General features: G+C 46.6%; 1 protein-coding gene across 3 annotated transcripts in view; it reads right to left on the bottom strand.

Annotated features, from left to right (window-relative positions):
* Nucleotides 1-395: 395 nt before the first annotated feature.
* The window catches only part of Abcc1 (ATP-binding cassette, sub-family C (CFTR/MRP), member 1), a 113426-nt gene continuing 100413 nt past the window's right edge, over nt 396-13408 (bottom strand). The window contains exons 24-31 of one of the 3 annotated variants that reach the window (NM_008576.3): nt 10032-10231; nt 9044-9170; nt 8176-8277; nt 7305-7451; nt 4646-4804; nt 3170-3336; nt 2269-2463; nt 396-1814 (exon numbers count right to left, since the gene is read on the bottom strand). In NM_008576.3, the coding sequence (NP_032602.1) occupies nt 1706-1814; nt 2269-2463; nt 3170-3336; nt 4646-4804; nt 7305-7451; nt 8176-8277; nt 9044-9170; nt 10032-10231 (1206 nt within the window). In that variant the 3' untranslated portion in view covers nt 396-1705. Of the gene's footprint in view, nt 1815-2268; nt 2464-3169; nt 3337-4645; nt 4805-7304; nt 7452-8175; nt 8278-9043; nt 9171-10031; nt 10232-13408 lie in introns of those variants that run through there. The other 2 variants (XM_006521839.4, XR_003951767.1) reach the window with 2 other exon arrangements.

The raw sequence follows: 13408 nt of genomic DNA, 5'->3' as shown, positions 1-13408 counted from the left end.
CTTGTGACACAGCTTTGTCCAGGGTCACATGTCCAAAAACCGACAGTAGGACGCAAGCCCAGGTATTTATGGACTTTGCCATTCTGCCTCACTGCCAGACTCCAGGCAGCTCTTACCTTTGCCCTCCCCCATCTCTTTCTTATTTTTAATTTGCCCAAAAGAGGCACTGGCCCTTTGGAGCTAGAGATATAGGCAACTGTAAGACACTGAACACAGGTGCTGGGAACTGAGACTTATCCCTCTGTAAGAGGAACAAGCACTAACTGCTGAGCCACCTCTCCAGTCCTGCCCTGCCACTATTGATGACAGTGGTATCATAGCTGTCTTAGCCTGGTTCTTCCACAGTAGAGGTTGAGACCTTTGTGCCCAAAAAATAAAAAATAAAAATAAAATGGTCGTTTAGAAAGAAATGAAATATTTTTCTTTACTGCAAATTATTTTCAAATAGTCATGTTTCCAGTGTCATTACAAAAAGACTCTCAGGAGAAATCTGGGCCCTTTAAAGTGAAAGAATGGTATTAACTTACAAAAAATAAATACATATATTGCCACCTAAAGAAAAAGGATGCTTCTCTGGGACTGACATTAGAGCCAAAATTCAAAGCAAGTATGAACTGTGGCTGGCATCAAGTTCTTGCTAACCATGGGGGTCTCTCTTTGGTCTGTAACTCACACAACCTAGAGGACCACTTTGAAGTATTCAGACTGAGGATCAAGTGCAGAGCTGGGCATGGCTGCTCCCTGAATCTAGTACCTTCTCCCAGACATCAAATTCTTGGGACTATCCTTCTCCACGAAACGATGCTCATAAGTAGGGGGGAGAAATCACTGATATTTGTGAATGGTTCTCTTCTGGCCCTATAAGGAACTCTGGCTGTCTTTGATACCAGATTCTTGCCCGTGGGCACCATCCCTTCTGCTCTTGACTTTTGCTGCTTATAACTATTCATAGACCTTATGTGAGGAGTGAGCCCTCCCCAGCTTTGAACAGGAAGAAACAGAAAGCAGGGGCAAGGTGTAAGTCCTTGTGAAGGGAGTGTTGCCTGGCCGGGTTCCAAGCCTGTCTGCCTAGGTCCCTTCACAAGGCTGTGTCTTAAGCAGGTCCTGTGAAAGCTGTGCTGAACGCAGGGGACAGTGTCAGCGTGCATGAAGACCAGATGGCAGGAAGGGGACATCACTGACATAACAAGGACAGGAACTTTTTAGGGGTTTTCTTTCTCTCCTTTTTGTTCATTTTGGTTCCCATGTTTCAACTGCAAGACCTGAAGGCAAGATGCACTCTTCTGTAACCAACACGACTATAGGTGACAGAGAGCTGGCAAGGCCAGGAGAGGCTACAAGGCTTGGCATCCGTAGACGTGGCTGAAGAGACATGAGGCAGTGTGGCTTGTGTTTGGTCACTAGTATGTTTAGCTGCCCATGGACTTGCCGTGGGATACGGCAGGAGCATGGGTGAACTTTCAGGGTGCCAGAGGCCAGACGTGTATCTGAAGTGGGGTGCATCTGTCTTCCAGCTTCTTCAAGGTCAGATCCAGGATGAAGCCAAATGGTGACAGACGCCTAAGTATTTTGCTTCCTTTTAGTTTGGTTTCGTTTTAAATTTTTGGGTTTTGTCTGGGAAGCGTAGGTTTCCAGGGTTGCTGGCTCATGCCTGGACTCTGGGATCCTGGCCCTGCAGTCCTCATTGGATATGCCAGAGACCAGCTCACACCAAGCCAGCATCCTTGGCCATGCTGTAGAAGATGCCTCTTTGCTGCAGGAGCTCAGAGGGTGCACCACACTCCCGAACTTCTCCTTTGTCCAGGACAATCACCCTGTATGGGAAGGGACACAGATGTTACCATTATGCAAGGAGATGCAGCTGATGTCTGTGGGTTGAAAGAAGTATTATAAACTCTAGGGGCTGGAGGAAAGGGTTCAGCCTGGTACCTGCCTTCCTGCCTCCTCATTATCACTTGTATCTAGCACATGTCTCCCTCTGAAATCAGTGTTTGTTGCTGTGATCATTGTCCTTCTCTCTTAAGTAAATGTTCTGGTCCTTAATATGGCCCCTATGCCTTGTTAGACAGGGGACCCCAGAGTCCAGCGTAATATGGAGCACAAATCAGGTACCTCATGCATATAAATATGTTTCATAACCTGTTTTTCCCATGACAGAAGAGTCACACCAATTGGGGTTGCCCCTGAGCATAGTGATGGTGATGGATGGATGGATCGATGGATACAGGATTAACACTGCAAGCCCACAGGGCACTCTGGGGACCTCACCGCGTGTAGTCCATTATGGTGTTAAGCCGATGAGCAATCGTGAGCACAGTACAGTCTTCAAACTGTGTCCGGATGGTGGACTGGATAAGGTTATCTGTCTCTAGGTCCACAGCTGCGGTAGCCTCGTCCAACACTAGAATCTTTGTCTTCCTCAGCAGAGCCCGGGCCAGGCACACAAGCTGTCGCTGCCCCACACTAGGAAGGGAGAAAAAACCCAGAGAGAGTGGCTCAAACTGCCCTGATGCTGAGCCAGGCTTCGGGGGGAGAAGGCTAGCAGACAGTCTCAGGGTGGGCTTTTGGCAGAAGAACAAGGCCATGCCCCATATCCATACATATGATGGCTATTACTAATCAATCATGTTATACCTGGTTATTTCCTGGTGAGCAGGAAACAGGCTTAGGGTCATTCCCAACAAAAGGCTCAGAAGTGATATTTAAAGTATCGGCTCGGTTCAGTGTGGGTGACAAAGACAACAAAGGGGGCTGAGTATCCACCATCTCAGTGAGCTGCAGAGGCCTTAGCAATGGCTGGACTCAGCTATGTGCCTGGCCTTAGCCAATGGGATGTTGTCCAACTAATGGCAAGTAGGAGCTTGACACGGCAATGGACACTGAGAATGTTCATTCTTACACATTTGCTGTCACCATGACAACACGCTTGGGCTAGTCTGTTAGAGGACAAAAAGCACATGCATTGATCCCACTGAGGACAAGTAGATCCGCCAACTGTCAGCTGCACCCTCCAACCCTGCCCCAGCCAAGATCAGCAACACAGCCACTGGCTGACCACCCTAGCATTGAAGCAGGATGGGAGCTGGTCTCCCTGATGATGGATAGCTGAAGTTAGCCCAAGGCAAGTGGGTAGGATCTTCCCACACACAGCTCAAGCTTGCCTCCTTACCTCAGGTTCTCTCCACCTTCTGCACACTCATGGTTCAGCTTGTCAGGCAAAGCTGACACAAAGCCCTTTAGGTGAGCAAGCTCCAGGGCCATCCAGACTTCTTCATCAGAATACTGACTGAAAGGGTCCAAGTTCATGCGGAGGGAACCCGAGAACAAAACAGGATCCTATGCAAGGACAGCACATGGCACGTATGAGAGTTTACATCGAGAGGTTCCCCACACACTGATGCTTTGAGCACTTGTTCCCCAGTTGGTGATGTTACTTTGGGATGCAAAGAGGTGGAGCCTGGGTGGAACAAGTAGGCTGCTAACTTCTCAAGGTTACACTTGGCTTTGATTCTGGCTGGGCCCCTACTCCCTGGTTTCTTGACACGGAGAAGCTATCACCACACATACCCTACTGCGTGACCATGCTTTCCCCACTAAGAAGGACAGCAATCCTATGATACTATGAACCAAAATAAGCCTCTCTTCAAGGAGGTTGATTCTACTAGGTATTTTGATTAAAAAAAAAAAAAGTAACTAAGAGCAGATGACCACCCTGAGCAAGGGAAGCTCAGAGATGCAAGGCCTGAGCTCTAGACACCAGAACAGAAAGAGGTTTCCGAGTCCCTCCAAAGCACGAACTATGTGGGATTTCTGTAACAGAAAATGTCTGAAAACCCCTGGGTTAACCAGACTAAAATTAGTATTTTTACAAAATTTCTCCCAAGTTTCAATATGCAAATCCTCTGTTGCTTTTAGTGGTGTTATTTCATCAGAGCAACAGAAAAGGAACGAATCAGACACTCAATCCCACCTCCAGAGGAGAGTCTCAGAGAAACTTAAGGAAAAGTCATAAGCTAAGCAAAGCCCAGGGAACTGATACCCACAGGCATTCGTTTAGAGAACGATCTGTGGCTTAGCTCCAGACGAGTCAGAGATTAGCACACTGGCAGGAGACAGTGGCTTACCAAGCCCCTACCACTACCAAAACCCACAGATGCTCTGGTTCTTTGTATGAATGGTAGAGTTATTCTTACATAACCTACTCACAGCTCCTGTATACAGCCATGTCTAGATGACATACTACCAAGAAAATGCTGGGAAAATAGCTGTGCCTCATTTAGGGATGAAAATCTACGAATGGTATTACATGCAGACGCTAAACCTGAAAAAGCAAAAACAAAAACAAAAGCAAAAAACCTAGCCACGGTCTCCATGATTACAGGCATATCCCACCAAGCTTGACGGCATGGTCTCCAGGATTACAGGCATAGCCCACCAAGCCTGACGGCCTGAACTTGATTCTCAGAATCCACATGTAAAAGGAGAAAAACAACTCCTGCAGATGGTTCTGACCTTCAAATGTGTTCTGCTCCCCTCCTCTCAATAACTACACGAATGTAAAAACACCATCCCCACCTCCAGTTGGCTAAGTCTATGGATGCAGAGCATGTGGCTTCAGCGTGCAGGACCCAGCAGCCTCACTCGCCTGTGGAATGATGGTGATCTTGAAGCGCAGGTTGTGCAGGCCGATCTTGGCGATGTTGACCCCATCAATGATGATCTCCCCTTCTGCAGACTCATTGATCCGGAACAAACCCAGGGTGAGAGATGATTTCCCAGCTCCCGTACGACCTACAATACCCACCTGCAGGAGAGAGAGGGGCTGTGGTGAGGTAGGAATGCTGTAGACTCGGTCTTCCCCCAGCAGGTGTCTGAGTCAGAGCTGTGAGGTCATCTGGCTGATCCTTCTCCAGGACCCACCTTCAGAGCTACTTTGAACAAACAGTTGAAAAGAACTGCCCTTTGTTTTGTAGGCTTCCAAAGGCTAAAGTCTTTTTATAAGTCAGGAAAAACGCCCTAAGGGATGGGGTGCAGACAGAGGAATCTTTAGTTGAATTATGTTTAGTTGAATTCAGTTGCAATAGTCAGAAAATAATGAGGTCTTTCCCACCCATTTCCTCTTTCCTCTGCTAGAACTGAGCCATGATAACCCCTCAGATCCCAGCAAAGCCCTTGAACATCTTTGATATGACCTGGGCACTGCAGTTACTGGCCAATGACTCACATTCCCAATCTTCAGTGACAGTTCTTTCTATATTTTACATCAGAACCTGAGATAGGCTCCCTCCCCCTCTAACAGTTATCCTAATCATGAATTCCCATAACGCATAAAAACTCAGAGACTATCTCACGGGAATAGAATACTCTAATCCATGTGGATGGACAGTTTAACAAATCAACATGGACACGATACAAATGGTTGGGGTGATCCCTGACCAAGTTTCTGAGAAAATTCTATGTGTCATAGTCTGGAATGTCTTCCAGGAATAGCTTGGGACCATAAGAAGGTCCTAAAATCCCAACAATTTCTTATGTCCCTATGTCCGCCCACCCTAGTGATGGTAACCTCCCCTTACTACTCTAGAGTTTACGAACTGCAGTGCCTTAAAGGGATCACACAGGCATGTGAACCACATAGGAGAAACTGGGATGAGCTGGAGGGTGTCTGTGAGTAGAACATGTTCTACACGTTCTAACTGTCCAAGAAAAGCAAAGGGACCATTATATGAAATATCATGGACATTCTAGTATTTATAGTTCGTGTAAATGTTTATCCAAAACGTATCTGCAGATTTATGGGCCTTGTCCTTCAGCAGTCCATGGTGCCACCTGTTGAATACATTCTGTAGTCCCTGAGCGGCACATTACAAAAATCACTGTGCCACAAAAGCTATCAAAGTTGCGGCAAGCCCCTCCTTCCTGCCCCAGCCAAGGGTCACCACAGTAAAATGTCCCACATAAGCTGTCCAAAATGGCGGTTCCTGTCAAAATGGCAGCACCACAATGTCTCCTCAGCCTACAGGGCACAGGAGCTACAGAAGCTTTCCATGGTGGTGCACCTCCTTTTCCACCTCAGCAGGAACTGCCCCTCAGGAACTGTTCACGATGGAGACACCTTCTTTCCTGCCTCAGCCTACATCTTTAGTAAAACACCACTGCAGGAGCTGTCCACAGTAGCAACACCTCCTCTCCAGCACCCCTCACCCCAGCAGCCCCCCAGAGACGGTACCTCAGCAAAACCCGGCTGCAGCCAGGAAGGACTTTCCACCCTAACCCATGGTCCCAACGCAGGGGGCAAGAGGGTGAAAAAAAAAAATCAATCCCTGAGCAGGAAATTCACAATTCCCTGATATATCCTCCCCCACTCAGGACTTGAAATCCCACCAATCCTCACTCTGGAAATGGGAAATGTCTGCCCTGAGATGCTCCGCCCCCTCAGAAATCCTATATAAATATCTAAATACTGTCCCTTTGATCAACAGCCTTGGATTTGTCCCTCCACACCCTGGACCCTTCAATTAATCTGATTCATGAGATTTTCTGCCTGGTGTGACTCTCTCAACAGAAGCCCAGAAAAAAAAGAAGCAATGAAGAGAAGGAGCAGGGCTGAGGCTCTTGAGCTCCTAGGCTCAGCTGGGGATCCTTCCCCTGGGAGTGGCCATGCTCTGCTGAGGAGGCTCCCTCTCAGAGCTCTGAGGTTCCTGGGCCCCATGTCTCGTGATGCCCTGCCACTGAGGAGGTTTCCTCTCAGAGCTGTGTGTTTCCTGGGCTGCTGAGTCCCGGAAACTGTCCCATCCAAGCAGAAACACTTACACACTCAGCATCTTTTATTTCCATGATTCTACCCAGTAAAAGTCCCTCAATCTCATAGTATGAGCTGTGAATGATAACAGGATTCTGAGAATGAAATTCAGGCCACCAAGCTTCAGAATCAAGCCATCAAGCTTGGTGGGATGTCCCTTTAGTCATGGAGCCTATGACTAGGTTTCTGTTGTTGTTTTGGTTTTGGATTTTTTTTGTTTGTTTGTTTTTTTCTTGGTTTGGTTTGTTTTTACAGGTTTAGCATCTGCATGTAATACCATACATAGGCTTTTATCCCTAAGCGACGTACTGCTATTTTCCTAGCATTTTCTTGGCACTAGGTAGCACATCATCTAGACACAGCTGTATAGAGGAGCTGTGAACAGCTTAAGGGGATTCATGATAGACCTTAAGACAACAGGAATGGAGGATGGCATCTAGCCACCTTTTATTTTACTCCATTGCCTATGAGTGGGTGAGGATGGGGGACGGTACACACCCACCTTTTCTCCACCCTCAATGGTGACATTTATGTGCTTGAGAACCAAGTCCAAGTCTTCTCGATACCTCAGGCAGTAATCCCGGAACTCTACACGGCCTGAATGGGGCCAGGTGCTGGGTGGAGCTGTTTCCTGGATTTGCCAAGGAGCCTGGATCACAAGAGGAATAAGAGGAATCAGCAAATGCAAGCTGCCATCCTACACTCTGGGGATCCAAACTCAGTCCTCAGACATTTACCCACTGAACCATCTCCCCAGCCTCCAACAGTCCTAATCACATTTCTACTTAAGTCTTCAATGTATGAGAAAAATTTCTACACAGATGTAATTTAATTACAGTTTAATTCCCCATAACAAGAGCCCCTGTAAACCTCCAGAGCAAATAGCAGAGAGCTTTGGCAAGAAGAGTTGTCTATGAAGGTTTTGGCAGGAAGAGCTGCCTATGAAGGCTTTGGCAGGAAAAGGTTGCCTGCTGAAGGCTGTGAGAGAGGATGTTGCAGTTTACTTGGCAGTTGTGAGGAAACCATCTTCATTAATAAGAAGGTCATGAGCCTCAAGCAACAATCAGCATTAGGACTTTCTCTGTGACATCACTGAAGGAAAGAATGACATGAGATGTCACTTAATAAGTGACACAGGCCACAGGCCCTGACAGCACCTTGGGACCTCATATATGGACACTTGGTATCTTGGAGAAAATAGGACATGTGGACAATTTTCTTCCTCTAAAACAAAGGTATTTCTAAGCAAGTTAAAACAGATCAATCCCAAGAGGTCCTGGAAGGCACTTAGCTCACCCTCCAAGTAGGTAGAGGACATCCATGAGGTGTCTGAAAAGTCAAAACCAAGAGACCAGGCTGAGGTCCTGTCTTACCTCCTTCTCTGTTTCAGAATACTCCTTCAGTCTCTCCACTGCCACAATGTTGGTCTCCATCTCCGAGGACATTCGAACCAGCCAGTTCAAGTATGCAGTTATCTGCCAGTGAAAAAAGCCATGAACTCACTTCTTAGGGGAAGTGTGGCTTCATTTTCATTAATTATGCATTATGATATCATTCAAACAAACACAGAAATGAGTAGGCCACATAGAGCCATCACCCAGAGTGGACACTATGTACCTCTTAGGGATCACACCTTCCAAGGTGACACATGGTCCACACGAGTTATCAGAAAGAACTCAGGACCTGTGAGACAACTCTGTGGGCAAATCACTTGCTGAGCAGGGCAGGTGCCCTGAGTTCTACCTCCAGAACAGTGATGTGCAAGAGAGCCCACGCTGAGAGGGCTTCTATGCCCGCCACATGTGCACTGTGGCGCACCCTGTACAAGGAAGGCAGGGAAGGGAGAGGTAGACAGAGAAGCCATACAGGAAACAAAAATATTTTGGAACCAGGTGATTTCCATGTGATGGTTAATGTCCATAATTAACCCCAGTGCTCCAGAGACTGGATCAGGAGACTTGTGCTAAGTTCTACGCTAACACCAACATCATAAGATGCAACTAACACAGTACTCAGGGGGAAATTCATAGTTTTGAAAGCATCAAGTCACCAAGAATCTTTTGATTGATAAAAACTGTAGGCCATGTGTCAGAATTCCCATGCTGGCACCAGGCTCTATGCCTTTAAACTCCATTAAAGCCCTCTCCTTTCCCCACCCTGCAGGTACCCAAAGCCAAGGTCCAGAAACTCAAAATCGGGTTGCCGTGAGGAGACCATTCAGCCGAAGAAAGAGCCACTTACCTGCAGTGAGTAAGACACAGAGAGGCCCACCAAGCCAGCACTGAGGCTGTGCCGGGAGATGACTGCAAAGAGGGCAGCAAACAGCACAATGCAGTTGCCCACACACTCAAGGCGCACAGCAAGCCACCTATATGGAGATACATAAAGGAGATATATAGGTATGTATCAGACAGCCAGGTGCCTAGATTCAAGCTCATAGGCAGATCTGGGCCCTTCTGATAGCTGAGCAGCACTTCTAGAGAAAGACCTTGTGGGTACTATGAATCCAGGATGTGAGAACTGGATGGAGGCAAAAGAGCACACCAAGGGCCCATGGGATTTGAAGTCAACAACTCTTCCTGAGTCTGGCTTGCCCAGGGACTAAAATAAAATTCTCCAGAAACAATCTTTATCCTGGAACCTCATTTTTTTTTTCTTTAGGAAGACTGACTTTTTCTTAAGAAATCATTAAAATAAAAAAATAATTTCCTGGAGATTCCTAAGATGCCATAAACTATAGAAGGCACTGCTATTTGCAAATAAGTATCTTGGGACAGGGGCCGAGCTCAGTGGTGGATCACTGGCCTGACATGCAGAAAGCCCTGGTTTTGAGAGTAACCACAAAATAATAACAATAATAATGATAAATAAATAATGATAAATAAAATTAGTCCTTTGGCAAGAGATGAACTTCAACATGAAGAAGAAACAAGGTGCTTATTCCAAGGTTGGGCACTGAGCTCTTGAGACCACCCCCATCTGCACCTCAAATATGGGTTCTCATACTTGCACAGTAAGCAATTTTAGCCACCAAGCTATCTTTCCAGATCCTAGATTGCTTTATTTTGGAGACAAGGTCTCATTCTATAGCCTAGCTGGCCTGCAATTTGCTAAGTAATCAAGGCCACTTCAAACTCATGGTAATCCTTCTGCAGGCATGTGTCACCATGGAAGCCGAGGGACTAGGCACTCAGCTAGTTTCCTCTACTCTACTGAGCGCTACACCCACCTGTTGGCCACAATGCTGGGGTAGTAGGCCTTCTGGTTCTCATCTACTTTCAGGTCACTCTGGTGAATGAAGCGCTCCTGCTCCTCAAAAGCACGGATGACACTGACTCCCAGCAAGGTCTCATTGAAGTGTGAGTACACAGGGGAACGGCTGACAGACTCCAGGCGCTTCAGTTGTCTTGAGGAAGCCACATAGAACCTCTGTGGGAGAGAAACATGATCAGTGCTGATCCCTCATCTCATCCTCCTGGGGTATACTGAGAGAAGCTAAACATGGCTCATAACCTCCAGGGGCCAAAACTCTGAAGATACAGTAATGTCAGTGACACTAGTGTGTCCTGTGTGCCATCTATAAACCCAAGCAATGCTCTTTCTTGTGTTTAGGTGGAGACAACAAGGCCAAGTGGCCTCTTTGGGTCCATGGCTGAGAAGCATCAGGATGGACCTAAACTAATCTCCAGACTGGCTGGACTCTCAGAAGTCCTCTAAATGCTTGGGGCTTTGCTCTCCCACTAGGACAGGTTTAGAGACAGGCTTTATAACCAGAAACCAGGCCAAGTCATTGTACTGTCTTAGCTTTTATTTCTTCTGTACTGTAGCAACACTAAAGCTATTTTGTACAGTGGGCTGTGAGGAAAACAGGTAAGAGCCATGGGTTCTTCAGTGTGAGTCCCACTGTTTTCATGTACACACTGCACACAGCACACACACACATACATGTCAACAAGCATGAAATCCATTAACTCCACTAAACCAGAAGGTGCAGCTGCCTGTGTCAGCAGCCTCACGTGCATGGCCACTCCGTACATTTGGCCATCCCTGTTCTCCTTCAAATTCATGGCCTCTTTCACTAATCATTATTGCATGCATAAAAATGTGTGTGTGTTCCTAAATATAACCTGTTTGCGTACAAATAATGCTACCTGTATGCATGCTTTGAGGACTGACCCATTGGCACTGGACAACCAAATGGTGTGCTCTTCCTTGGGGAGGGCCACTTCTCCTGTTCCTAGCTTCAGTCAGTTGCTTATTGTCTTAATTAGGGTAACTACTGTTGTGATGAAACACCATGACAAAAACCAACTTGGGGCGGAAAGGGTTTCTTTCAGTCACAGTTCCATATAACAGTTCATCATTAAAAGCAGTGAGGGCTCACTGGGCAGTGGTGGCACATGCCTTTAATCCCAGCACTCAGGAGGCTGGGGCAGACTGATGTCTGGTCTACAGAGCAAATTCCAGGACAGTCAGAGCTGTACAGAGAAACCCTGTTTGGGGGGGTGGGGGGTGGTGAGGGACAATGAAGGCAGAAACTCCAGTAGAGCAGGAACCTAGAGGTGGGAACTGATGCAGAGAACATGGAGGGATGCTGCTTTCTAGCTTGTTCCCATGGCTTGCATAGCTTGCTTTCTTTTAGAACCCAGAACCACCAACCCAGGGATGGCACCACCAATAACGGAATAGGCCCTCCCCCAACAATCACTATGTAAGAAAATGCCCCACAGACTTGCACACAGCCCCGTTTTAAGGAGGCATTTTCTCAATTTAGGTTTTCTCCTCTCAGGTGACTTCATCTTGTGTCAAGCTGACATAAAACTATCCAGCACACCTGTATGGTATATAAAAGTTGAGACCTTTGTAAACTTTTCCTATCCCATTTTGCATGTTCAGAGATTGACTGACCCTTATTTCCTTGTGCCTCATCACATCAGGAAATCAGGACAGGCACCAACCTTGGCGGCAAGACCAGCTGAGAACTCAATTCTTGAACCCTAAGCATGAAACTTGAGAACAAACTGGGAATGGCACATGTGGCTTTTAAAACCTCAAGTCTTGTACCTTCTTCCAGCAAGGCCATACCTCCTAACCCTAACCACATAGTGCTACCAACTGGGAGCCAAGTGTGCAAACATTTGAGCCAATGGGGCTCAATCTCATTCAAACTGCCAGTCAGTATACATTTGGTTTTTGGGTTTTTTGTTTGTTTGTTTGTTTGTTTGTTTTTTGGTAACTGTAAAAACAGGGCTGAGATTGCTCAGCAAGTAGGGACTGCTCAGCTCTTGCTACATAAACCTTATTCTTAAATCACATCCCAAGATGGAAAGAGAGAATTCACTACCAATGTTGTTCTTTGACATACACAACTGTGCCACAAGCTATGTATTTCTGTGTCCGCACATTGCTGTGTGTAGAGGCCAGGAATCGATGTATCTTCCTTGATCCCTTTTCCACCTTGGCTTCCGAGGCAGGCTCTCCCACTGAACTTACCGAGAACTCACTGAATTGCTAGACTGTCTGGCTCATGAGCCACAGGGATCTTTCTGCTCTGCCTCTCCAGCACTGGGATTAACACACTTTACCTGCCTTTTTTTAATTTTTTTTTTTTTTAATTTACACTAACTTATTTTGGAAGGCAGAGCAGGGTACATTTATGCTATACAGCATGCATGGAGGTCAGAGGCAGTTTGAGGAAGCTAGTTCTCATTTCCCACCACATGAGTTTCGCTTGTTCACTGGGCTTGGCAGCAACGGGATGGCCCAGGCTTGGCTTTCTCTAGGGATCAAATGCAGGTCTTCATGTTTGTAAGGTAAGTACATTACTCCTCCATGGGGCCCTGAGGTCACACCATTTCTAGTTTCTAGTGCTACACTGTCCCTGTTCTGAACTAGAGACTTCAGGAAGCTTTCCAGGCAGCCATGAGGCCATTTACCACATTTTGGTAAATGCAGTCAAGATATTCTAGTAAACAGCTGGCAATGGTTTAAAGAAGCTACCAGAGAAGTCCAGGAAATGGACTTTTTCCCTACAATTTGATTTTTTTTTTTTTTTTTTTTTTGGTTTTTCGAGACAGGGTTTCTTTGTATAGCCCTGGCTGTCCTGGAACTCACTTTGTAGACCAGGCTGGCCTCGAACTCAGAAATCTGCCTGTCTCTGCCTCCCGAGTGCTGGGATTAAAGGCGTGCACCACCACGCCCAGCAATTTGATCTTTCTTTATGGTAAGATCATTAACCTGCAATGTGATGGGGCCCAGGTATGGGATGGCAGTACCAAGGTCCCTAGACCCTATGTGACAAAAACTCACTATTTGGTATTTTTAATTTTTTGTTTTGTTTTTGAGACAATGTCTTGCTATGTAGCTTTGAACTCTCCATCCTCCTGCCTCAGCTCCCTGACAAACAGAGGTCAGCAGGTGTTTACATTGCCATTATTCCCCAACAACCTTAACACCCAAACTTATGAATGACTATGCTCCAGCTAAAGCTCTGAGCACATGACTCAAAACCACACACCCCGGTCCCACTGGTGGCTTGCCAGCTGAGTCTCTACCCATTCACCTGTCACCTGAGTATGTAATCTACACAGAATTGACCCAAGAAAG

Source organism: Mus musculus, chromosome 16 (assembly GCF_000001635.26).
Source record: "Mus musculus strain C57BL/6J chromosome 16, GRCm38.p6 C57BL/6J".
In the NCBI taxonomy this organism is placed as follows: Eukaryota; Metazoa; Chordata; class Mammalia; order Rodentia; family Muridae; genus Mus; species Mus musculus.
Note: the sequence above shows the minus strand (reverse complement) of the source record. Positions and strands in the feature narration are given on the sequence as shown.